Source organism: Apodemus sylvaticus, chromosome 1, assembly GCF_947179515.1.
Source record: "Apodemus sylvaticus chromosome 1, mApoSyl1.1, whole genome shotgun sequence".
NCBI classification, from domain to species: Eukaryota; Metazoa; Chordata; class Mammalia; order Rodentia; family Muridae; genus Apodemus; species Apodemus sylvaticus.
In genome coordinates, this window is record NC_067472.1 from 59577208 (window position 1) to 59603820 (window position 26613).

The 26613-nt window shown below is 51.5% G+C and overlaps 1 protein-coding gene across 2 annotated transcripts in view; it reads right to left on the reverse strand.

Moving 5' to 3' along the window:
- The window catches only part of Cpt1a (carnitine palmitoyltransferase 1A), a 62182-nt gene extending 35830 nt beyond the window's left edge, over positions 1-26352 (reverse strand). Inside the window, exons 1-3 of one of the 2 annotated variants that reach the window (XM_052194249.1) lie at positions 26275-26352; positions 24944-25067; positions 836-989 (exon numbers count right to left, since the gene is read on the reverse strand). In XM_052194249.1, coding sequence (XP_052050209.1) covers positions 836-976 — 141 coding nt within the window. In that variant the 5' untranslated portion in view covers positions 977-989; positions 24944-25067; positions 26275-26352. The remainder of the gene's footprint in view (positions 1-835; positions 990-24943; positions 25068-26274) is intronic. The other variant, XM_052194238.1, reaches the window with a different exon arrangement.
- Positions 26353-26613: the final 261 nt, after the last annotated feature.

The window sequence follows — 26613 nt, forward strand, 5'->3', positions numbered from 1 at the left end:
CAGAGAAATCTTGTCTTGAAAAATAAACAAACACACAGAGAGAAAGAAAAGAAAGAAAAACAACAACTAAACCACCAGACTGGGGCTACAGCTCAAGAGGTGGCTTGACTGCCTGAGAAAACCCCTGGACTCCATCCCTGAAGCCAGCCAAACCCTAAGAAACCTAATAAAACGCCCAATAGGCATACCTGTGGTTCAGCACCAGGAAAGACAGAGGCAGAAGAGCCAGGTATACAAGGCCATCCTCAGCTACATGGAGAATTCCAGGCCAGCCTGAGCTACAGGAGACCTTTTTCTTTAAACAAGTAAGACACAAATTCATTAAAGTTTGAAAATAACCCTTTTCAGTAAGGTACAAGAGATCCAGCTGTGGGGCAGAAGGCAGGCCTGTGTCCCTATCTTGACGCTGCCTCCCGTAAGTGGGCCCCTTGTTCCGCCTTCAGGTGCTTGGCCTTTTTCACATTGACCTGGTGAGCTCCAGTTGCCTTCCGGGCCATGGTAGCTTGGGCTTGCCATCCCAGCACTTGGGAGGCAGAAGCAGGAGGATCTCTGTGAGTTCACGGCCAGTCTGGTCTACAGAGTGAGTTCCCGGAGCATGAGGGATGCAGAGAGACCATATCTTAAAACAGCAGACAAAAAGCCCCAAACCAAACACTAAGAAGGAGCTCTGAGTCTGCGAGGCCATCTTATCTATCTGTGTCCTCCACAAGCCTTAGCCAGCATGGAGACCACTGCTCTGTCAGAGACCCACCTAAGACACATTGCTCCATTAGTGGGGCCAGGAGGTGCCCTAAACACCCCAAGCAAGTGCTGCAGGGACGATCAACCAACCAACCTTGAATCGGATGAACTTCTTCTTCCAGGAGTGCAGCCCTGACAGGCAGATCTGCTTGAGGGCTTCATGGCTCAGGCGGAGGTCGATGCCGTCAGGGGTGACTGTGAACTGGAAGGCTACAGCTTGGTGAGCCTCTGCCATCGTGAGTGGTGACCTAGAGGAGGGGCAAGAGATAGCTTTGATGCCTGAGAAGGCCCTCTCAGAGTGAACTCTTTGGCTCAACAGCCTCGTTCTGGTCAACAGATACAGGGCCACCGGTCACTCCACACTCCTCACCTGTGCAGCCCCCATTTGGAGGTCTGGGGTGATGGTGCGGGCTCATGCTACCACCAACCCCCTCTGCCTGCCCCACAGAGCCACACCTCCAAAGGCATCCTCAGGCAGCTAAGGACACTCATCACTATGCATTGACCTGAATGGCAGAGATGAAATCTTGCAGCCCCTCCCCTTCAGTTCTTGTGAAGACACCAGGAGCAGCCACTGACAAGCCCCCAGCGCCCTGAACCCTGACCTTCAGACAGGACCATTGTGCCTCCAGCTCTGGACAGTGCTATAGAGACTCCACGTGTGGTGGTGAGATAGCTTGGCTGGACAAGCTTGTTCCTCCAAAGCCTGACAATGTGAGCTCCATCCCAGAACCCAGGAAAGGCAGACAGAGAGGGCCAATTCTACAAAGCTGTCCTTTGACCCTCACAACAACACTGTGGTGCGCATGCCCTGCCCCCAACACGGAATAAATAAAAATGCTTTTAACACTGGCTGTGGTGGAGTATGCTTTTAATCCCAGCATTTAGGAGGCGGAAGCAGGAGGATTTCTGAGTTCGAGGCCAGCCTAGTTTACAGCGGAAGTTCCAGGACAGCCAGGGCTACACAGAGAAATCCTGTCTCGAAAAACAAACAAACAAAAAATCAGGTAAAAACTATGCAGAACAATAATAAAATCTAATTCTTGGGTGTGTTTTCATTAGATGGTAACTTTCCTACTGAGGCTCAGACAGCCTGAGAAACCTGTCAAAACCAACAGGTATCAGGACTAGAGAGATGGGTTAGCTGTTAAAAGCACTTGCTGGTCTTACAGAGGACCTGCGTTTGGTTCCTGGCATTTAAAGGTGGGTGGCTCACAAGCGTCTGGATCTCCGGTTCCTGAAGATCCCACACCATCTTCTGTCCTCTCTGGCCATGACTTACACATGCTGCATAAATATGCATGTAGCCAAAATACTCAGATTTTGTAAAACTTAAATAAGTACCTTTTTAGAAAATCAGCAGTCAGGGTTCTAGGCTGTAGCTCAGGTGGAAGAATGCCCGTTTAGATTGCATGGGCCCTGGGCATCATGTGTGTGGTGGCATATGCCTGTAATTCCAGCATTCAGGAGATGGAGGCAAGAAGATCAGGAGTTCAAAGTTATCCTTGGCTATACTGAAAGTTAGGCGCCAGCCTGGGCTACCTGTCATCAACAAGCAGAAATGGGGATGTAGCTCTGTGGTAGATCATTTGCTAACATATGTGAGGCCTGGGTTCTAACCCCAGCACTGCAAAATAAATTTAAAAAATACACACACACATACACACATACACACACCTCAAAGATATTAACCAAAGCTAGCTGTGTGTGGTGGCATGCACCTCAGGAGGATGAGGCAGAAGGATTGCTACAAGTTTGAGGCCAGCTTGACTGACCTACCAGCCTAAGCTGCAGAATGAGATGGTGTCAACTGTCAATCACTTGTTCGTTCAACAAATACCTGTTGGCTGCCTCCCATGTACCAGTGAGGTAAGGACCTAGACCCTCCTGCCCTCTTGTGGGCACAGATGAGAGGCAAAGAGCAAGCAATGCCTGCAGAGTAGTTAGGATGTGGGAGAAAGAGGGCCAGGCAGGCACCACAAAGCTCAGCAGGCCACTCTGGAAAGGAGAGCGGACAGCCCTGGCCCAGTGTGGTGCGAGTGAAGATGAAGATGCCAACCTACTGCGCGGGTCTGAGACCTGTGGGCTGGACAAGCTGCCCAAAGGGACCCTCCAGCCTTGAACCATGTGCTCTGCGAAGCCACCCCTGCCCTGTAACTAGTGGGATTACAGCGTGTGAGCCACTATGCCTGGCTCACCTTTGAGGTGGGGGGAGCAGACAGCAGACAATTCACCCGTGGACCTGCTGTGCTGGAAATGTCACAGTGTCACCGAGGACACCTAGGGACAGGTGGATGTGGGAGGAAGAGGACAATGCTCGTGGGAGGCACACCTGGAAATTGGCCTTTGAGCGCTGTTCTGACCTCAAAAAGGTTGAGGAGGAAACAGCCTGGTAGTGGAGATAATTTAGAGCCCCAGGGAAGTTCTAGTGTATCTTCATCTGTGGCAGGCAGGAAGAGGGCAACAAGGCCCGGCCATGGCTCTGGGTGGGGCAAAGGGGCTGACATCTGCTAGTCCTGGTCTTTCTTCATCTTCCTCTCAAGTGCTGGACCACAGATATGAGGCACTGTTCTTGGTCTATGCACTGCCAGGGATGGAGGCCAGGGTATGCTAGGCAGGCTGCCCACATCTGCAGCAATCGTGGGGCTGGCAGACAGACAAGAGACCCTCCCCACCCCGCCAAGGCATCAATCTTGGCGAACAGGGCTCTGTGACTGGCCACCTGGCCAATCTTTTACACACCCTCAAAGGTGAGCCAGGCACAGTGGCTCCCACTCTGGAATCCCCCTGGTTATAAGGCAGAGGCAGGAGTGTTGTTTGAAGTTCAAAGCCAGCCTGTGGCTCAACAGTGAATTCCAGGCTGGGCTACAGACATATCTTGTAGCAAGAACAAAAACAAAAACAAACCCAATTAATACATTAGTGAATTTTTAAAACACCAGGGAACTATTTTGATGTAAACTTTTCTGTTGTGTGTATGTATGTGTACATGTGTTCGTGGGTGTGCGAATATATATATATATACCTGGAGACCTGAGCTCAAGGCTAGATGTCTTCTGCTGCTGCTTACAAGCTTACTGTTTGGAGGCAGGGTCTCTCACAGAGCCTGGAGCAAGCTGGCTGGCCCAGTGGTCAGTGAGCCCAAGTATCCTGCTCCCACCACCAACCCCAGCACTGGGATTACTGGCCTGCGCTGCTGTTCTCAGCACTTTACATGGACACTGAGGCTCAAACTCAGGTCCTCAAGCCTGCCCAGCAAGCTCTTTATCCACTGAGTCGTCTCCCCAGCCACAAGGGGGTTGTTAATAGCAGTGGATTAAACACTGTTGCAAACAATTCTATCCAAAGTCACACACCCCATGATTGGCCAGAAACCAAACCTGCCCTCAGGACAATCATGGGACTTGAGAATATTTATGATGTCCTTTCCAGGGTGAAATATCCCTGTCACACGGCCTGCGTTTAGTGTTCAGAACCACCTGAACCTCCCAGGTGTGACTGCACAAGCCTATAAACCCAACGCTAGAGATGTAGAAGCAAGAGGCTCTTCAAGGTTATCTTTGGCTACACAGTGAATTCAAGACCCATGTAGTCTACATAAAACCCCGCCACCCAGAGACTAAAAGACCTGCCTAAACTTAATCAAGGCCTTGCTCCCCTGACAGCAGGCAGTCCTGCTGCTCTGTGGGAATGCATGAGCAATGCGCTCTGCCTTCACAGCCTCCCCGCTCCAAGCCATTAAGCAGGCACTGGTGCCAGAAACCAAACACCAGTCTGAGAAACTCAGGCCCGCAGATCTAATGAGGCAGCAGCAGCCTCCATGCTGGCCTCATAGACTACTTCAAATTCTCAGACTGCTTCCGGAAGTCACCAAGAAGTACAAATGAAATCACAGCACACACCACCCACAGGAATGGCTAGAATGCAAATAATCAGTGACAGGTGCTACCAAGGACACTGAGAGAGCAGGAGCTTCCCCTGCCTCTGTCAAAGAAATGTGACAGGGTAGGCTCATTCTGGAAGACAGCCTGTCTTTTCCTGAAAGGCTAAGTAAGCATATAGCTGATTCCAGGCAGTGAGTTCCAGGCTAACCTGGGCTAAATGACCATTATCTCAACAACAACAACAAAAAAGCAAAACTACAACCCATGGGACCCATCAACTTCTCCTTGTCTAAGATAACCAAACAAGTTCACAGGAAAACCTATACACCCATGGTCATGACAGACAAAATTACAGGAACAGTCAGGAGTCCCTTCACAGCAGGAGAGGAAACTACAACCAGGCCCTTCCACAGGAGGAGGGGAGTGGGTAAACTGTTGCAGTCACATGCCAGGAACATGACTCTTTGACCCTAAGAAGGAAAGCAGCACCAACACATGCAGTGACAGGGGTGAAAGCAAAGCACCAGGCTCTGGGGACACGGCTCAAGGGGCAGAGGGGTCACCTTACATCCACAAGGCCCAGGGGTCCATCCCAGTACCACAGGACCTAGGCCTGGTGGCTCTCTCCTGAGGTCACGGCACTTGAGAGAGGAGGCCAGGGGATCCAATGTGCAAAGCATCCTTGGCTAGAGGGTAAGCTAGAAGTTCGCCTGAGCTACAGGAGACCCTGTCTCCTAAAACCAGAACAAACCAGCACTGCAGTGAGCCAAGGACGCCAAACTCCAAACTCCCTTACTCCATTTACAGGACACGTCCAGAACAGAGCAAACCTATAGAGAAGGAAGGATCGGAGTGGCCAGGGACGGACGGGGGAGGCTGGATGAGCACTTAGAAGGAGTATTTGGGAGGCTTGATAAAAATGTTCCCAAACTGATTAGAATGCTGTGAATAAATCAAAAATCACCAAATCACAGACTTTCGATGGGTGGATTACTTATGTGAATTACCCATTGTTTCAGGATTCTACTGCTTCGATGAAATGCGTGACCAAAGCAAGCTGGGGAGAAAAGGGGTTATCTGGCACAGGCTTCTGTATCACAGTATATCATTAAAGGAAGCTGGGACAGGAGCTCACACCAGGCAGGAACCTAGAGGCAGGAGCTGGTGCAGAGGCCACAGTTTGTGCTGCGTACCGGCTTGCTCTGCATGGCTTGCTCAGTCGGCTTTCTTTTTTTGTTTGTTTGTTTTTTGTTTTTTGTTTTTTGTTTTTTTTGAGACAGGGTTTCTCTGTGTAGCCCTGGCTGTCCTGGAACTCACTCTGTAGACCAGGCTGGCCTCGAACTCAGAAATCCGCCTGCCTCTGCCTCCCAAGTGCTGGGATTAAAGGCGTGCACCACCACCGCCCAGCTTCAGTCGGCTTTCTTATAGAACCCAGGACCATCAGCCCAGGGGTGGCACCATCCACAACAGGCTGGGACTGGGCCCTCCCCTATCTCTCACTAATAAAGAAAATCCTTTAGAGCCCGATCTTATGGGTTTTCTCAATTGAGGTTCCCTCCTCCCTTGTAGAGAGCCTTATTGAGGTGCCATGCCACCTGGCAGGAACTTGACATCGACCAAGGTGACGTTCCTCTCCCAGCCTTTGAGCAGGAACTCCTGTGTTAGCCATAATCCCCTCCACCTAAGGTGCAGTGCTCAGACCAAGGTGAAGCCCATTGTTCTTCAAGGACCTGCAGTTTCCAGAGAAACACTAGCCACCTGTGGAGCAACTGAACTGGTTCTGCTGAGAACCTCCAGCCTTTGGGGTAAGGGTTTCCCCCTGCCTATATATTTGAAGTTCTTCATTAAACTTTGAAGCCTTGAATAGCAGGTGCTGTCTTGGTCTCCGTCTCTTTTCGCCACCTTCCCATACATCCCCAGCTTCCCTTCCAGGTAGCCTGTTCGATGTAACTGTGGGCAGTTACACTCCCTCCCAGATGATTGACTATAGCCTGTGTCAAGTTCATATAAAATAGCATAGGCATACCTCACTGAGGCTGTTATTAAAAAATAGTGTCTCAGAGGCTGGAGAAATGGCTCAGTCATCAAGAGTGCTTGCTGCTCTTCCAGAAGATCCAAGTTCAGTTCCCAGAACCTATATTAAGCAGTTCACACCACCTGTAATTATGGTTTCAGGATATTTGATGGCCTCTTCTGGCTTCTGTGGGCACTGCACTTTTTACGTGGTGTGTGTGCGTGCGTGCGCTGTGCATGCGCGCGCACATACACACACACACACACACACACACACTCATTCAGATATACACTCACATACACACTTACATACACAAATAAATAGAAATTTAAATTGAGCTTCTCTTCCTAGACGACTCACCAGCCACTGGTTGCTCTTCTAAGTGAGTCAGGTCAGAGTCCCAGCACCCACATGGCAGCTCATAGCCATCTGTGACCCCAGTCCCAAGGGATGTGATACCTTCCTCTGGTCTCCCTGGCCATCAGATACTCACATGGTGCATAGACATGCATACAGACAAAATATCCAAAAATATAAAAATAAATAAGTTTTAAAAACTAATGCATAAATTTATCTTTTTTGTTTTGTCTTCTATTTTGAGTCAGGGTCTTTGTATGTAGCCCTAGCTATCCTGGAACTCTGTTTGTAAAACAGAATGGTCTTGGACTCCCAGAGATTCCCCTGCCTCTTCCTCCCTAGTACTGGGATTAAAAATGTGGGCACCACCATGTCCTGCTAAAACATATCACTTGGAGAAAAAAAAACTATTTCAGCTGGGCATGGTAGTTCACATCTACAGTCCTAGTCTCTGAGTAGTTGAGGCAGGACGTTTGCTGTGAGACCTACAGAAGTAAGAAACTGTCTTTTAAAACAAACAACACACACACACACACACACACACACACACAAACAGAACAGGAAAGTGGTTCAGTTGGTGAAGTGCTTGCATAAAACAGCCTGAATTGGGTCCTGGTCTCATATAAAACTCTGGGTGCAGTGGAGTACACTTTCTATCTTGGTGCTGGGGAGGCAGAGACCAGTGCATCTTTGGGGCTGGTAATGGACCCTATCTCAAAAACCAAGGTGAGAGCCACAGAGAGGAATTAGTGCGCAAAGGTGCTTGCCGTGGATCCTTAATGCCCTCAGCTCCGTGCCCAGAGCTCAGTAAGAATGAAGGTGTGGTAGTGCACATCTGTAATCTACAACTCCTTCAGCAAGAGGTGGGGCAGAAAATAGCTGGCCTTAAGCTCACAGACACAGCTGCGGTGGAGTCTACAGTACAACAGAGTGAGAGACCCCACCTCAAAACCAAGGTGTGGGCGGCAGGGGGGGGGGCTCTGAGACAAGCTGTGGGCTGCAGGGGGGGCTCAGAAACAAGGTGTGGGCTGCAGGGGGGGCTCAGAGACAAAGTGTGGGCAGCAGGGGGGGCTCTGAGACAAAGTGTGGGCTGCGGGGGGTGGGGGGGCTCTGAGACAAGGTGTGGGCTGCAGGGGGGACTCCCAGACTAAGAGTACACTCTGCTCTCTCAGAGAGCCAGAATTCTGTGCTCAGCACCCACATCATTGGCTCACATCGACCTAAACTCCAGCTGCAGGCAGATCCAACACCTCTGCTCTCTGAGGACACTTGTACACACTTGCACACATGTACACACACACACACACACCTACATTTCTTTTAATTAAAGAAAAAAAGGTGAAAGAAAAGGATTGAGTTCCAAAAGCCATCCTCTGCCCACCACACACGGTGGTGCGCTGTGTCCCTACTCTCTCTCACTCACATCATGTACACAGTAATAATAAACTAAAATGTTTAAGTGGAAAGAAAACGAACAGATGCTAAAACAGTTGACCTCTGACCTCCATATACACATGCACACACATGCAGGCACACACACAAGCATTATTGTCTTCTTTTTATTTTTTGGTTTTTCAAGACAGGGTTTCTCTGTGTAGCCCTGGCTGTCCTGGAACTCACTTTGTAGACCAGGCTGGCCTCGAACTCAGAAATCTGCCTGCCTCTGCTTCCCAAGTGCTGGGATTAAAGGTGTGCACCACCACTACCTGGTTTGTTGTCTTGAGCATTGAATCCTGCTCTGGTCAAACACACAGCTGGGGCCATCGGTGTGGAAGGAGACACTCTAGTACCTACTCCATCACTGTCCCTACCAAGGCCTCATTCAGAACAAACGTCACCCTCCAGAACTAAGTAATTCTTCAGGAATCCCCTAGAGCGGTAGGACAGATACCAAAGCGTCTGCATCTGCAGACAGCTCAGACAGTGAGGTACTTCCCTTGTTGCACAGAATGAAAATCTGAGCTCAATTTAAGAAAAAAAAAAAAAAGACAGGCATGGTGGGGCACAGCACTGGGAGGCAAACACAGGAGGACCCACCCCTCGGGCTCAACGGGCAGCCTGCCTCGCCAAGGGATCTACCCAGGCCAATCCTGCCTCAAAAAGTAAGGTAGCTTGTACAAGGGATGACAACCAAGGTTGACCTCTGACCTACATGACCCCCCCCCACACAATACAAATACATAGAGAGGCGCGCGCGCACACACACACACACACACACACACCCTGCAGATTTCATGGCATCTAGGATGTGGGTGGGGAAGTTTCAGTGAGAGCCAGGAAAGGTGGGCAGTGGGCAGGGACCACACGAAGCTCCAGGCTCTGGGCTCCTTTTCTGTACAAGTCTGAGATCTCCCCACAGCTCTGAATGTACCCAACACAGCTGTCTGCTCCAGAAGCCAGAGTCTCATGGATGCTAAGTAGTCCTGTGTGCCCATGCTTCCTGAGATAGAAAGAACTCGCTGCACCGACATTCAGCACAGTGGACTCCTGCAGTAGATGAAGACCGCAGTGGACACAGGAGGGAGGGAAAGAAGCTTCAGCAGCCCAGGCCCCAAGCCCCGGACCCCAGCCCCAAGCCCGGACCCCAGCCCACGCCCACCTCTTGTATAACCTTTTCCTCCAAAACATTCCATCCTGCAGGCAGGCTCCTTAAACAGAAAGGTAAATACCTCGTGGAAGTCCCTGAAACTGACCAGATCTACTAGGCCCCTCTGTGCCAGAGAAAAGCTCTGAGTGCCTCTGTGACTAGCCCAACAACAGAGCTGCTGGTAAGACTCAGACAGGACCAGCAGCAACGAAGTCTCTTGAGGCCAACTGCCTAAAAGAAGCAGAAACCAGCCAAGCTAACAGATAGAGGTCTAGACCAACCGAGGTGCCTGGAAAGGACACTCTCCGATGTGTGAGCTGCCAGGAGTGTCGCAGTGTGCTCTAAGTTCCCAGCTTTGTGGGCTGTCACCCAAGCTGGGGTGGGCCTTGGTGAGGCAGCTGTCTGTGAGTAATTCCTGCTCCTATGAGGAACCCCTTCCCTATATTCTTGTAAATACCCCCCCACCCCACTCCCCACCCCCTGAATCATTGTTTTGCCCAGTTGGGCTTTGGTGGCCTGTCGTAGGAGACTGATCTGGATTGACTTCACGTGTGTACACACGCCACTCCGAGGTTTCTGACCAGACCCATCTACACAGTGGTCAGGCTGCACACTGGTCCTGTCATTCTCTTCCTGCCCTGGAGACCACACCCCACACCTGGCAGAAACTGCCATCTGCAGCTCCCTACTATTCAGATGAGCACAGATGTCCCTGTGGGAGGCTCTGTCACCCCAGAAACAGTAGTCACAGAGTCCCAGCCCAGTCACCACAGTTCTGCTTAGCCGAACTGATCCCAGGCCTGAGTGGGGAAGGTCCTCATCCCTGACTCAGAGCCGGCATTCCCAGAGCCCCTCGCGATAGGGCCCTTCTCTTCAGAGGGAAAGTAACCGTAGGCAGGGTGCCTCACATTTTGACTTTCAACAGGACATTACTATCTACAAAAACTCAAGAAAGAAAAAAAAGAACATTCTGGGCTAGCTAGATTGCTAAGGGGGAAAGGCGCACGCTGCTAAGCCCGCCCACTCGTGGCCCATTCTGTGGGCAGAGCGGGAGAACAGACTCCTGAAAGCTGTCTCCTAACCTCCTCACTGCTACAGAGCAATTTTATAATTTATGCCGGGCTGTTTTCAGATCCTTAGCCGCATGTGTTCCACAGGCTGTGTGTGGGTCGGACACCCTGTGCTCCTCCTCACCTACCATTAGCAGCTACTGTGGTAGAATGAATAGCTCTCCATAAAGCACCTAAAGCAAGTTCACCCTCAGGCATGGCTGCTGGGGGCCAGTCTGTGGGACTGGAGGCCTGGCACCCCTGGAGGGCCAGCTGGAAGCCTGAGGAGAAGGTGCTGGGGTGTGCAGAGTCCCGGGGCGGGAAGTAAAACATCCATACATCCAAGGAGCTTGGGAGAGTTCCCCCAAGGCCTCCATGAACTTGGCCATAAGCGAGCACTTCCTCAAATGTTCAGTCATAAAACACAACACATACAGGCCAGTATAGAAGTTCACCTAAGTAAGTACCTGATCCAGCAATGACCAGTTAGTGACACACACCTATGGCTATCAGGTCCTCTTCAATTAATACTATAGCATCCCCCCAGCCTCAGCAAAAGGCAAGGCAACACCTCGCTGTCCTCATAGCAGTCTAACTTTATAGGGTTAGAGCATGTAGCAGTCTTTTGTGTATCCTAATTTGATGCCTGGCTCGGTGGACAGAGCTGTTTATGTCTAGGACACATAAAAATCAAATCAATCCAGGCAACACAGCAAAGGAGGAGGAAGACAGAAACCTGTGTCCTGCTATGCCAGCTTTGTGCAAGCAGGGGAAATGCCCACAGACCTGCCCTCTGTCCCATGGGACAGGCAGGCCATAGATACACAGACACCGGCCTATCACCACACAGTGTAATGAGGGAGGAGGAAGACAGAGACCTGTACCATGATGCCACCCACAGACCCGCCCTCTGGTTCACAGCACAGGCAGGCTGTACACACACACTTGATGCCAGTTTGCAAAGACTGAGGATGTTACCCAGGGGTCCACCAACTGCAGGGCAGCCTGCAGCAGGAGCCACAACGTGCAGGAATGAGTGGGTGGTCAGAGGGAAGAGGAGGAGAAATGGAACAGCTTGAGCAGTATGAAGACAAGGAACTGGAGACTCGAGGGTGGAGAGGAGGAGCCTATTGTGAGTGGCCAGTACTGCCACCTGGGGTCATGGTGAGGTCCCAGCCTGGGCTGCTGCTTAGGGCCAAGTCTGAGTCAATGGCTACCAAGTGGCAAGGGTCAGTATAGCTATCCTTAGCTCATAGTACTACTAGAGAACATGGGGAAGTCCTTAGTTGGGACAGCCACAGGGGACCATTTGGCTGTCCAAGGGCTGTGCAGAACTGGCCCTGCCCCTCACTGGCGACAGCACTCTGGAGATCGGGCCCTTGTGGTGTGAGGGTGGGGAGAGCTGACTCTGGCAGTCCAAAAAGCTGCCCACAGGGTCATGAGCACGGGAGAGCTAGCCCTGCTCCTCACCAGCTGGAGCTCTGGGGAAAGCAGGCCCTGCCCCCCACCCCACCCCCGACAGCAGGCAGAGCTGACCCTGGTACAGGGGGCACAGGTGAGCTGGTCCCCTGAGGGCAAGAGTGGGGTGGGGGTGGGGTGGGAAGAGCTGGCTCCACGGAGTCATGAGGTGATGTGGTTTTCGTGGTGATGCATGTTCCTGCCCTCTTGCCACCTGTGGCAGCCGGGAGAGCCGACCGCGGGGGTTGTGAGAGCGGATGAGCTGGCCCTGGCCCTTGCCTGGACAGCACAGGAGGGCTGGTTCTGGTCAAGAGGGTGTGGGTGCTCCAACCCTGAGGGCAAGAGCGACGGAGGGCAGGCTCTGCCACTTGTCTGCTGTGAGGCGGTGGGGGTGCAGGGGTGATGCCCTTCCCCCTTCCCCTTGCCAACTGAGCAGTCAGGGGAGTTGGTTGGCCCCTAGGCCATGAGAGCAGGAGACCTAGCTCTGTCTCCTCACTGGTGAGAGCACTCGGAAGAGTGGGTCCTGCACCTTGACTGGGCAGCACAGTGGAGCTGGCTCTGGAGGCGTGGGTGTGGGCAAGCCAGCCTGAGGGTGTAACTCGGCCTCTGGTTGATGGTGGCATTGGATGGCCTAGCTGAAACAATGCTGGAGAACTGGCCCTAGAGGTGCTGATGAGGAAGAGCTGTGTGCAGCCCAGCTCAGGCCCCACCCAGGCCCAGAGCCAGGGCTCTGAATTGGCCCACTGCAGAATCTGTATCATCCGCAAATCACTGGGATGCATGGAAGTGCTGGTCCTGCCGATCCGATCCGATCCGATCCGATCCGCAGCTGCAGGATCTCCATGACTGAAGGCAACGACAGGATAACCTGGAGGAGCGCCAGTGGGGATCCAATATTGATGGTGTCTCAGACGCCAGAGATTTCCAACCGGACCAATGACTCATTGTAATGTGCATTTGCAAGGGAAGACGTGAGGATGGAGGGGTGTACTGTGGGACACACTGACACACTACAGCCTCTACAACGAGAGTTTTCTATAGTGTGTGTTTTTGAGTATGGGTTTTATTTGGGGGGAGGAGGTGACAAGGGCTGATCAGGGACAGGGAGATGAGTGGGACTGGGGTACAGAGTGTGAAACTCACAAAGAATCAATAAAAAGTAAAAATGGATGGATAGATAGATAGATAGATAGATAGGAATACAGCCTCAGGCTGGAGAAGCCGTTCGGTGGTTAAGAACACACACTGCTCATGCAGAGGACCAGAGTTCAGTTCCCAGCACCCACATCATCTAACTCTGAGCTGTCTGAAACTCTGTCTGCAGGGAGAGCAGACTTCTCTGGACTCAGGAACACCTTAGTTCACATGCGCACAGTCTCACATAACCACATAAGTTAAAATAATAAAAACAAATACTTAAAAAAAAAAAAAAAGAACACAGCGTACTGTTCTCGCGGAGGAGCGAGTTCAGTTCCCAGCAGCAGCCCTATGTGGCTCAGCAGCTGCCTGAACTCCACCCAGAGGATCCGATGTCTTCCAGGCTCCAAGCCACCGTGTGCACATGATGCACACACAGACACTCGACACCTCTTCCCTGGAACCCCGGGCTTCTCTCGCATTCGTGTCTGAGCAGCCATGTGTGTGCTGCACCTGTGTGAGTGGACACATTTGTACATGCAAGCATGTGTGTGCAAGTGGTCTGCAAATCTTGCTGTATTGATCCTTGTATCCCCAACTTGGTTTCCCCAAGAGTTTGGATAATCCCACTCACCTCACCTTGGACACCCAAGGAAGTGTGCTCAAGCTGTCTGACCACCAGAAGCCCTTCCTCTCTCTCCTTTCTCTAGAAATCTAGTCCTGTCTCAGAAGCAGCAAGGCCTGGGGGCAGGCCTATCCCTGCCTGATCCACCCACAGATCCCTCCCTATTCTTTGGTGTTCCCCTGCCAACAGAACGCCAATCCATTCTCCCGCCAATCCATTCCCCTGCTGGCACCTGAGGCTGAAGAGTAGTAAGAACCCCGGCTGCTCTGACTCCCGCTCTTCCTTCCCAAGAGCCCTCTCTGCTATCACACCCTGCCCAGCCTGGGCACAAGGCTACATCCTTGTGTCTACGAAACTGGGAACCTAACGTACTAGAAGAAAGGCCCTCAGGGCCATCTGGCAGGTCAGCTGTGCCTGGATACAGGCCACTGACAGTGGGCAGCTGCCTCCTTCCTTCCAAAGTCATTTGCAAGGAGGGCACGGCAGACCTCCATGGTGGCTGGGGGACCTGCCACGGCTCCATGCAGGGTGCACTAAGCCTGGCCTCCCCAGTACAAGTCTCATTTGCAGGCTCTCCCTCCCACCTCAGATCACACAGGCCAGGCCTACCACACTGCCTGCTATGACCTCCAGCCCCTGATCTCGGTCTACATGATAGGAGGTTCTTTGGCTCTCTTTACCTGGGAGCTAGCCAGGGCCCCTGTCCCTAATCAGATCTCTACAACCTGTGCGTGTGACCAGATGTTACAAACCCACCTTCCAAGGCCCAAACTACAAAGACTGGACATCAGCCCATCTCTCAGACTGCACCCTCTCTACCTCACCTCTCTCCTACTTGGCCTGCTTCAGTGAGGCAGCAGGCGAGGAACCATTCTTACCTTAGCTGGCTTCCCTGCCTCTGCTTCCTTCACCCAGGCAGCAGAACCCACAGAGGAAGGAGGTGTGTTAGCCCACCAGCGCCTCCCCGACCTGCACCCTTCTTGGCCTTGGCATAGACCTGTGCTCCTCCTGATTCCCCAGCCTTCCCCAGCCCTTACTTCTCACAGAGCTGTCCCAAGCCCCCTTGAAGCTCTGCTTTGTATATTCCCCCAGGGACTGAGTCATCACAGCACAAGATGTCCCTAGACACCAGGTCTATACCAGGACCACAGAGTCTATACCTGCAGGGCCCCAAGTTCAAAGAGGGCCCCAAGAACACACACTGATAAGAAACATGATAAGAAACACAGGGACAGAGGGAGAAGTAGAACCCCTGCTGCCACTCAACTTGGTGTCTACGCCAGACTGGGCTTGACCTTGTGGCTGCCCTCATACTGGGACCACAGGATCTATACACACCACCACACCTAGCTTTACCTTTGGACTAGAAACCAAAACCAGAGGAAAAGGGTTACATGAGACACACCCTCTAGGGTAAACACACCGACAGCTTCACCCCCAGAAGCAAGTCTGGTCAGGTACACAGGAAAGGCCCCTCTGGGATTTTTCCTAACACAACACAGTTTCTTGCCCTGTGTCCTCACAATTGCTCAGGGCAAAACTGCAGGTGGTTTCTGTGGCAGGAAGCTCCACCCTCACCCAGGAAGACATTCAGGGATACATCCAGAATGGCTAAAGTTAAAAACTCTGTTAGGTGTGTGACTAGGTTGTGGTATCTGGTGTCAGAGAGAAGACAAAAGTATTTCTGAGATACAAGTATGGAGACCTGGGCTCTTGCCCCGCCCCAAGTGGCAGTGTTAGTGCGGTGGGTGAATGCTCACTCCCACATCTACCTGCCAACTTCCTTATCTGGGGACATGCAGGCGCCCCAGGCTTCTAGGCCCAACCCTGCCTATATTCCAGCCTCATATTGCACCCGCCAAGGAGGAACTCCCAAGGAGGGCTGTGACAGACCCCCCAAGCCCTTCCTGCAATGCAGACAGGAGACCTGCACCAGAACCAAGCTCACATGTTAGGGCTGGTGCTTAACTGTCACCTGTTTGCAACTCTGTGTCTCCACCTGCACTATGTTCTTGTGTGTGTGTGTGTGTACCAGAGATCCATCCTGGGTGTTGTTCCCCAGGGGCCAAGCTTCCCTCACTGGCTCATTCAGCTAGGCTGGCTTGGCTGGTGGTAAGCTCCAGGAATGCTCCTGTGTTCACCTCTCCAGAGCCGGGATAACAAGGTGTGCGCTGCCTGATCCATCTCCTTAGCCCCTCTTGGGTCATACCTGTTCTCACCTTTCATCACAGTTAGCTCCCTCAGGGTCCAGTTTAGGCCAGCGACTGACTTCACATTCCCAAAGCACAGAGCGCCTCAAGATGCACTCAAGTGCTCACCTCTATTTTCTGGGGGAGGACTCTCCCTTTCCAAGCTGTGTTTAATCATCCCCCCCCCCAATAAGCTGAAAGCGTTTCAAAGACACCAAAGTTTAATGCTCTTGATCGAATCACGAGAACCCTGAAGGCTGCAGCTTGATCTGCCAAGACTGTCTTCATTTTTAAATTTGTCTTTAGTATTGTACAAGTGTGTGTGCACGACTGGGGGACACACTCTTGAGCATGTGCAGAGGTCATTGGACAGCTTCCTGGAGTCTCTTTTCTCCTACATGTATGTGGGATCTGGGGGTTGATCTCAGGTCACCAGACTTGTGCAGCAAGCACTTTACCCACTGAGGCTTCTTGCTGACTTGAAACTGTCTTCGTTTTAACATCATGGCTCGGCGTCAAGCGCCAGTCCTCTGAGCTTTGCTGATAGGACTTGCCCACTGGGTTTGCTTTCTTTGCAGTCAAGCCCTCTGCCTCAAAATCATTTCACCTCTGAGGTCAACCCATGAGCCCTAACACTGGCCATGCCACCAAAGTGCCACCCCATTAAAAGACCCGCTCCCCTTCCCAGCCCAGGGCCTCCCTGCCTCCCTGCAGCTCCTGTAGCTCTCTGGGGCTGCAGAGCTGAGACAGGCAGCCAGCTAGGAAAGGAGGGGGAAAGGTCAGGAGAGGCCCAGCACCCGCCAGGAACGGGTACATGCCAGAGACGATGCAATGAGGAAACTCTGTCCACCACATAAATCAAACAGTAAGACTCACCCAGGGATGACAGGCTTCTAAGTAACTGAATTATGCAAATGGGTTCTGTGCCGCAGGGAGTATTGCAACACAGCCCCGCAGCCCATAGATGGGGGAGCCAGATAGGTTGGTAGAAAGGCAGACAAGACAACAGGCAGGGAGGTGACTCACCGTAGTCTAGCATGGATGGCATGCAGGCCTGTTTTCATGGCAAAGAAAATGTGAGGTTTGCCTAATAACTGCTTGGCACAAACCAAGCAATGCATGCCCTCCCTATTTTGTGCATGAATGCATGTGTCCAAATTGGTGTCCATCAATCTTTACCTTATTGTTTGAGAACGGGTCTCTCTTGGAGCCCAAAGACCACCGATATGGCAAGGCTAGCTGGCCAGTGGGCCCCAGGCATCCTCCTGTCCCTGTCACTAATCCCAGTGTTGGGATTACAGATATGCACCACTGCTCCCAGTTTTTTAAGTGGGTGCTGGGATCCGAACTCAGATCCTCATGCTTGCACGGCAAGCACAACTCACTGAGCCCTCTCCTCAGCCCAAGCCTTTTTCTTTGCTTTTTTTGACAGGGTCTATGAGGTCCTGCCTGGCCTGAAATGCACAGAGATCCACCTTCTGCTTACCAAGTGGGGTTAAAGGCATGGGCCACCTGCCGTATGTTTTGTTTATTATTATTATTAATTTGTTTTACATCCATCAGCTCGTTAAATCCTAAGTACAGCTCTAATTAACGAATCCACAGCTGTCTCCATTCACTGATGAGGAAAAGAACACAGCAAGGGCCAGCAAAAGATTCCTGCAGTTGCAACACACATTGACTCATGTCACTGCTGTAGCCAAAATAATAGACGGCAGCGAGCAGGAAAACTCGATTACTACAAACGCAGACCAAAGCTTATAAGTCTTATCAGTATGACCTGGGTGCCTACCAGAATTGTATAATTCACCGCCAGACAGGAGCAGGCTGTGCCCGCAGCTCTAATCCCTCACCAGCTGTCCATCTTGACTAGCAGGAAACAACCTCTGGAAATCCTTAAAGAAAGGGCTACCCACAGGAAGTGGCACCTTAACAGAACCCCAGGCAGGCAGGGCATCAGAAGCGTGGCAGGCATCTGTCACTAGGGACAGCACCAAACTCTGGTCTATTTTAAATGGTCTGACGGTCTGATTTTGAAAGAAACTAAGCAGGGTCAGGCCTGGTTAGTATTTGGACGGTAAAGATAAAATTTCAATCTATTTTCAATTCAGTCTACGTTCCCCCAAAATAACAACAGAACTCCCACATGCCAGGCACTGTAAAAACCCAAGCTGGACATGGTGCTGAACAGTTCCGGCTCCAGCACTTGGGAGCTGAAGGCAACAGGATCATAAATTCAAAGGCACCTGTGGCTACAAAGCCAGCCTAGGCCACAATGAGACCCTGTCTTAATTTAAAATAATAACAATACTAGTGAAGTAAAAGCTGGGTGTGGTGGTGCTCACCTGTAATCCCAGGAGGCAGAAGAATCGCTGTACATTTGGGGCCAGTCTGGTCTACATCGCTACTTCCAAGTCAGCCAGAGTCTTACTTAGTAAGACCCCGTTTCAAAAAGAAACAAAAGTTCAAAGTAAAGCAAAGTCCAGTTTAGGCTGTATACCGCATCACATCATCAAGAACGGGCAATCAGAGAAACAGATATAGGGGAAGCCACCAGAGGACACACTTCTAAAGGAAAGAACCAGGACTGGGGATATGCTTAGCTGACAGAGTGCGTGCGCACATGCCTCGCGTGCGCACAGTCCTAATAATCCTGCATCTCCAACACCACTAAAGCAGGTGTGGTGGCACAGACCTGGTCCCAGTCCTCAAGAAGTGGAGGCAGGATGACCAGAAGCTTAAGACTGTCCTCAACTACATAGTGAGTTTAAACTCCCCATGCATATATAAGACTCTGTCTCAAAAAACGCACAACAAAATAATAAGGAGGGCCAGCAAGATGGTTCGTTGGTTGGGCAGAAGGCTCTTGCTGCCAAGTCAACATGAGTTCAGTCCTCAAGAGAGCCACACAGAAGAGGGAGAAAACCAAGTCTCACACACGGTCCTCTGACACACACACACACACACACACACACACACACACACACACACACACACACTCCTCTACCTCACCATACCAAAAAAAAATACATGTGAAAATTTTGAATGATAAGAGAAATGGATTTTGACAAGGCTAAGCCATAACCCCATCCATTATGAAACGGCACCTGGGTCCAATCTTGCCAGAACAGGATGCCAGCCTGAACTCTTGACTGCCAGGAAGTGGCATACATTTATTAGCTCAAGGAAGTCGAACTTCCCCTCACACCACTGTCCCCATATATGTTCCCAGATCCTCAAGGACTGCCCTGCTCGTCCTGTCCATGTGTGTCACCTCAGCACCTGAGATCTGCACCACTAGCAATGCAGAGCACAGCGACCATCAGAAAGCCCATCCGGCTGCAATCCTGACACGGCATTTAGAACCTGTGTCTACAGATGTTCTGATTGACAGAGGCAGGCGGCACATGCCACAGGCCACCGCCAGTAGAAAATGCTGTTAGATGGGGCTGGAGACATGGCTTAGGGGTTAAGAATGTCTGCTGCTTGCAGAAAAATCTGAGTTCAGTTTCTAGCGCCGATGTGAGGCAGCTCACAACCATCTCTAACTCCAGTTCTAGAATATAAACCTCCTCGGACTCAGAGGTCAGAGCACTCGAGCGATGCATACACGGACACGGACACGGACACGGACAGACAGACAGACAGACACACACACACACACACACACAGAGAGAGAGAGAGAGAGAGAGAGAGAGAGAGAGAGAGAATATTAAAATAAATCTTTCTTTTTCTTTAAGGACAGGATAAGTTCTCATTATGTAGCCCAGGAACTGACTGTATGTACCAAGCTGACTGCAAATCACAGAGACCTGCCTTCTTGTGCCTACAGAGCCCTGAGATTACAGCATGTACAACACACTGGAAAAATAAGTCAGCTGAGGGTGCAAACGCATCATCAGTTGTAGTCTCCTGAACAAGCAGCAGGCCCTGCACCGAGGGCTTTCCCTGTGCCGAGTCGCACACTCCACCACACATGCTCACCAATAACCCTCACAGCCAGTCTTCATAGGGGGGGGAAAAAGGAAAAAAAGGATTAAACACAGAGTCCATCCAATCTGCTGCTTGTCACACCTTAGCAACATACTGTCCTGTGAAGGGCCTCTGCTCCTCCACACAGCTGTGGGGTCATGCTGAAGTCACCTAGGGTCGCATGGAAGATGCCACTTCACCTCATTAGCTCCGGGAGAAGATACAAAGTCAACCTCCTAAGTTCACTTTCCATGGGATGTGTGGTGTTCTCAGGCATCAGGGGCCAGGCTGGAGGGAGGCTAAGAGTGTCCGTCGCTCTTCAGAGGATTAAGAAGCCACCTCTGCAGCTTAAACTGCCTGTCTCCAGCCCCACGGGAGCTGATGTCTCCAGCTGCCAGAGACACCAGAGGCACCTGAACTCAGGTGCGCATACAGAGACACACACAGCAGACTTGTAAATAAAAAAAAAATGTTAAAAAAGTCAAAAGCACCATGTATGGTGGCACACTTTAATCCCAGCACTTTGGAGGGAGAGACAGGTATATTTTTGTGAGTTCAAGACCAGCCTGGTCTATGTTGCAAGTTTAAGGCTGGAAAAGGCTATATACATAATGATCTTGTATTTTAAAAAGAAGAATAAAATAAATCCTTTTTTTTTAAAAAAAAAAGCCATTCTAAAGTTCAAGATTGTGCACAGGTCATACTCTGGGAAGACAAGGCTAGGCTCAAACTTAGAAATCAGCCTATCTTTGCCACCTGAATGCTAAGACTGGGGCCTTGCTCCTTATTGGAGTCTCCTGGAACTCAATGAGAGAGCAGGTATCAGGGCTGCCATCCTACAGAGAAGGAAGTGAACACCCAGACACGACCACATTTCAGTCCAGGTCTGCATGTATGGGGGTGGTGGCCGCCACTAAGAGCCGTGCTCTGTGACAGCAGGTGACTTGGGCCTAGCTGAGAGAGTGGCTACAACACAGATCTGGGTCTACTTCAATGGCTTACTGACACACATCAGCCTCTCTCGCACACTTTATCAGCACAGGGCAGTCCAGAGCACCTCAGCTCCCATCAACCGAAGACTGCTAGAGCGTGTAAACGCAGAACAGGCTCCTCCACTCAAGGCCACGCTCTGCCATTCCAGCAGGAGCCTGAGTGGTCAACGCTTGTCCTTCAACAAAGTGGTGTCTGTCCTGGCTCTTTCCTCCACCGCCCCCCCCCCCCCCGCCCCCAGCTCAATGCTTCGGCGTCAGCACAGGTACCTCAGCCATCTCCTAACTCCCACTGACATGGCAGCTCATTCATTTCTTTTCAGAAAACCTTCACAGACCACCGGGCACCATGGGCTCCAGGACTCGACCTTCCTTGTAGCATTTTCAGGGGCATCTGCTGGCAAGCTAGGGGTGAATACTTTAATAAACCAGCCAGTTTCATAAAGGGCCAAGTTTTTAGCTGAAGTGAAGGCAAGAGGATCAGAAGTTCAAGGTCAGCCTGGTCTACATAGTGATTTTCAGGCTAGCCAGGACTATATAGTGAGACTCTTGTTTCAAGGGAGACAGGGTTGGGGGAGTCGCTCAGTGTCCCTGTCCTTGTAGACATATGAATATCCCTTCAGGGCATGATAACAAGGCATGTTGAATTCTCTATTCATAGTTTTACCCAAAGCCAAGGGGACCCTAAAAGAGAGAGGTGGGTGTGGACATGGTCACTGCAGAGAGCATGTGGCCTGGATGGGGTAGGAATGCCAGGTAAGGTACCCAGAGCCAGGGGACATGGGCACACACTGAAGCAGGGCCAACCACTTCCTCTAAGCCCTCTCTCTCAGGCATTTTTCTAGGGGAAACTTCCAAAAGGCCCCCACCCCTTAATATCAGTCGGCTGATCAGTCCAGTGAAGGAAGGGCACCCCTACCTGGTCTTCCTTCAGGACGTGCATGCCTGCACAAGGTCAGAGAAACTGAGGAAGACAAATTCTAGAGGGACTTAAGAGACAGAAGTGAGACTCAGCTCCTTGGACCACACATGGGGGAGGAAGAGAAAAAAAGAGTATAGATGGCCTTTGTGTTCGTAAGTGCCACAAGCCAGTGCATAACACCAGTGCATAACACCAGAGCATAACCCCAGTGCATAACACCAGTGCATTAACACCAGTGCGTAACACCAGTGCATAACCCCAGTGCATAACCCCAGGGCATAACACCAGGGTATAACACCAGTGCATAACCCCAGTGCATTAACACCAGTGCATAACACCAGAGCATAACACCAGTGCATAACACCAGAGCATAACACCAGTGCAGAACACCAGGGTATAACACCAGTGCATAACACCAGTGCATTAACACCAGTGCATAACACCAGGGCATAACCCCAGTGCATAACCCCAGTGCATTAACACCAGTGCATTAACACCAGTGCATAACACCAGTGTATAACACTAGTACATAATACCAGAATATAACACCTGTGCATAACCCCAGTGTTTAATGCCAGTGTATAAAAGTATTTTTTCTTGTTTTTTGAGACAGGTCTTATGTAGTCCATGCTAGCCCTAAACCAGGTATGTCACTGAGGTTGATCTTAAACTACTAATTTTCTGTCTCCACCTACTAAGGGCTGGGATTTTAGGCAATGATCAACCAGCCTAATCTTGTCTTTGCTGGTTTTGGTTTGGTTAATTTTAATTTTTTGAGACAAGGTCTTGCTATGGAACCATGGAATCCTCCTGCCTCAGCACCATCCCCCAGACTCTAGGATTATAGGTATTTTGTACCACGCAAAATTCCTTTACCTAAGTGGCTCTGTGTGCACCACAGGTTGACACTCCTCAGAGGCCAGGTCAGTGCCACCCTGTTTCCCAACCTTCCCAGTGGCAGTTACCCAGGTGTCGGGGCCCTCAATGGGCAGCATGCCCACTGTTGTTAACTTCCGAAAAACATTCCTGAAGGTCAGAACAACTCGAACAAAAAGGGCAAAGGGTGGGCACTTCTCAGAACCAGGCTGCCACGTTACCCAAACAGGGCAAAGCTGGCCTGAGCCCAGGGCCGGCGGGGACTCAATGTCCGCCTAGATATTTGCATGGGGCTCGAGGTGAAGTACAAAAGGTAACGGATATTTGAAATCAACAAGTAGAACTTACTCCTTGTGTTAGGTAAGATAAAAAACAACAACAACAAAAAAAAAAACAAAAAACCAAAAAAAACACCTTTGCAGTGTAGGTTTGGTTTAGGGATAAGCTCTTGTGTATCCCACAGACGCCAACTCACTGAGAGCAGAAGCTGGCTTTAAATCCAGCTATCCTCTGTCTGCTTCCCAAGGCCAAGATGGTACAGGCGGACACCTCACAGTCCTGAATGAACTGCTCACAGGGGTGGCCTCAGCAGTAACTACCGAGTAAGGAGGTGACCAAACGAAACCCCATTATTTCGCCTCTATAACTTTGCACAGTATGCTGGTATTGCTTTTTACTTAAAACACGTGTGCGGAAGTTGGGATCATTTTCACCCTCCGAGTTCACGGCTCGAACTCAAGTCGTCAGCCTTGGCAGCAGGTTTATTTTCCCAACAACAAAAATTCTTGCAATAAGAGCTTAAATTGGCATGAATTCAAGTGTGCAGTAATCCTTTTTTAAGCCTACTAGGCGGCCACCGGCTCAACACCCCCTCCATTTTTTCTTCTTTCTTGAGCTGAGGATGGATCTTAGCCTCTTCCCAGGCTGTCCCTTAACCCCCAGATTCGAGCGACTTCCCCTCCTTCAGGGGACTGGACATCTGCTAAACACAACTTTAAAACGATCCACCTTGGGCTACCATTTTATTCTAAACTAATTCAAATGCAGACTTCCACCATCCATGACTCCAGCCTACCGGTAAATAGCTATCCAGAGTGACTAAACATTTTTCCTAACAAAAAAAAAAAAAAAAAACCCCAAACAAACCAAACCCTTCAAACGGCCAAAGTACAGGAGAGTCGCGTGGCTCTAGCCGTCTGCAGAAGCAGCCTGCAAACACAAGCCGCAGGGAGGGGAAGGACACTAGCAACCGCGGCTTCCCGCCCCGCCCCTTCCCCCCACCCGCCGGGGTCACGTGACGGCTGAGAAAAGTAGGGGAAAGGTTACGGGAGCCCCGCCCCCGTGCTGGCGCGTCCGGGGCGCTCGGATCCTGTTCCACCGGCCGAGCCCACGCAGGCCTTCCGGAGCCCGCGCCGCCGCTGCCATCCCAGTGCGCCGCCCCGGAGCCACCGACCCGCTTTGTCCGGGGACAGATGTCGCCGACAACAAAACAGCCAGCCGGCACCGTGCCTCAAAGGGTTTCACTGCGAAACCCAAGGGGGACAAAAAATAAAAATTACAGCACTTTTATGAATGGGCAAAATGGGCAAGAGGAATCAGGGTTGGGTAAAGCTCCGGCCAGCGCCCCAGACTCCCGAGAGAGCCAGGCCTGCCCTGCCGTTCCGTGACCACTGGGTCAGGGCCAAGCGCAGCGGCGGCGGAAGGGAGGCGTTCGGTTCCTCATCTGCAGTCAGGTGGCTTTCTACCTCAAACTCGAAAGGTTTTTTGTCTTGTGCAGGAAGCCGCTTCGGCCACTTTTGATACAAAACCTGACCGGGGCTTGATTCCAAAGACGGTTAAGGAGTTCAAAGCCGGGCGTGGTGGCGCACGCCTATAATCACGGTACTTGGGGGTGGGTGCAGGAAGGAGATAGGGGTTCAAAGCCAGCCGAGGGTACAGAGCAGGCTTGAGCCCTGTGTTACATGAGACCCTATCTCAATTTTTAAAAGTAAATAAATAGATAATAGAGAAATTTCAAATGTAAGGTTAAGTATAGCGAGGCATCATAGTTAAGAAAACAATAATTTACATGACAAAGGAGCTCTTGGTGCAGCAGCAAAACCAGTCCAGCCAAAGACTGAATGGGGACGCTGCCCAGACCTACCTACTGCTCTGCACTGCCCTGGAGCAAGCACTGTCGTCCGCGCACCACAGTCCTCAGCTTTACGCCCTCACTGAGCCTTGAGTCGACCGACTAGGAAGGGGGGTGTGGTGGTGATGTATACTTGCTGGCACAAATAAAAGGCCAAAGCTGTGTTTTAGTCATTTGGCTTGTGGTTTTGACAGAGATAAACACGCTTGAATATCAGGAATGACCAGAAACCAGACGCCTGTGCGACAAAATGCTGTAACTAAATACGCGTTCCGAAAGGCTTCTAAACTCACTTTCATTTTATTTGCGAACTTCCAAAGTTTGCAGTTTCCGACTAACGTCTATCCTTGGAAAACTATTTGAATGCACGGAACAGAAAGGAGCTGAGCGAGAGTCGGCCCAGAGTTGAGCGCTCGATTGTGGCTAGCCTGGTTCACACTAGGAACTTTCTATCTCCTTAAAAATGTGAGCATTCATCTGTGTTCTGTGACATCAACGAAAGCAGACCCGATTCGCAATATGAAGATGAAGAAAAGCGAAGGGCACCGGCTGGTAGGGCACCGCGGGGCTGCTCAAACCTAGCCGGCAAGGCTGTCCCAGGCCAAGTTCACTCAGGCCAAGTCACGTGACACCCCACCCTCCCGGGCTCCGGTCCCGGCGCGACCTTGGGCAGTCTCTGGACACCCACCTGCCCTTGAACCTCGGGCAAAACAGAGGGTGAGGGGTGCGCAACAGTTAAGTCTCTGCGCCAAGGGTGTGTCCCGAAGGCTGTACTGCAGGGACCCGCACGGGGAGAGGGCACCGGCCACCTGCCAAGTCCCCTGGCGGAGCATCCTTCTTACTGCGGAGTCCGACCCTCACGGCCCCAGAACCATTCCACCTGCAGAGTGGCGGGTGGAAAGGGCGTGGAAAAGGGCTCGGTGTCCACATTGGTCCTAGCCAACCGCGGAGTGGAAAGTGAGATGGGGTCGGAAAGGGAGTTGACACCTCTACTGGTCACTGACCAAGGAGTCACGCCTAATACTGAGCATCCTTCACGGGGCAATGAGGACCCCAAACCCACGCGGTGAGAGAATCCACCGTGGGGCGGGACACCAAGAGCCGAGGTCCTACGCGTCCCGAGCGGAGGCATCTTGCCCAGTCTGGGCACCAAGCATCTTTCCTCCCGTCCCGGGATCCCCAGCTCCGTCACTGCGCGGAGGAGAGGGTGCCCTCCGCTTCTCCAATACGCGGCTCACGCGTACCCTACGGGCACAGTCTGGGTCTCCCTCCGCGCTCCCAAGGATGACACCCGCGCGCCCAGCCCAGGGCGGTGCCGCAGCGCTGCCCTCGCAGTGTCTTACCGAGTCTGCGGACGGCGGCGGCGGAATGAGCGAGCGGAGTCCGGGCCGGGGCGGGCAAGGCCAGGCGCACCGACGCGCGCCGCGGGTGATTGGCTGAGCCCGGCCCCTCTGCGGCGCGGGCAGGACGGGGCGGGGCCTGGACGGGGCGGGGCGGGGCTGCGGGGAGGAGTTCAGTAAGGAAACTGAGGCTAGGACCTGAACTTGCCAACAACAGACCTAGGACAACCTTCCTTACTTTGCGAGCTTCGGTTTCTTCATATACAAAAGGGACCAACTCATTAAAGCCATGCCCATAAAAGCACTTTGCACCATGCCTGGCTTACACTCGCGGTTTATATA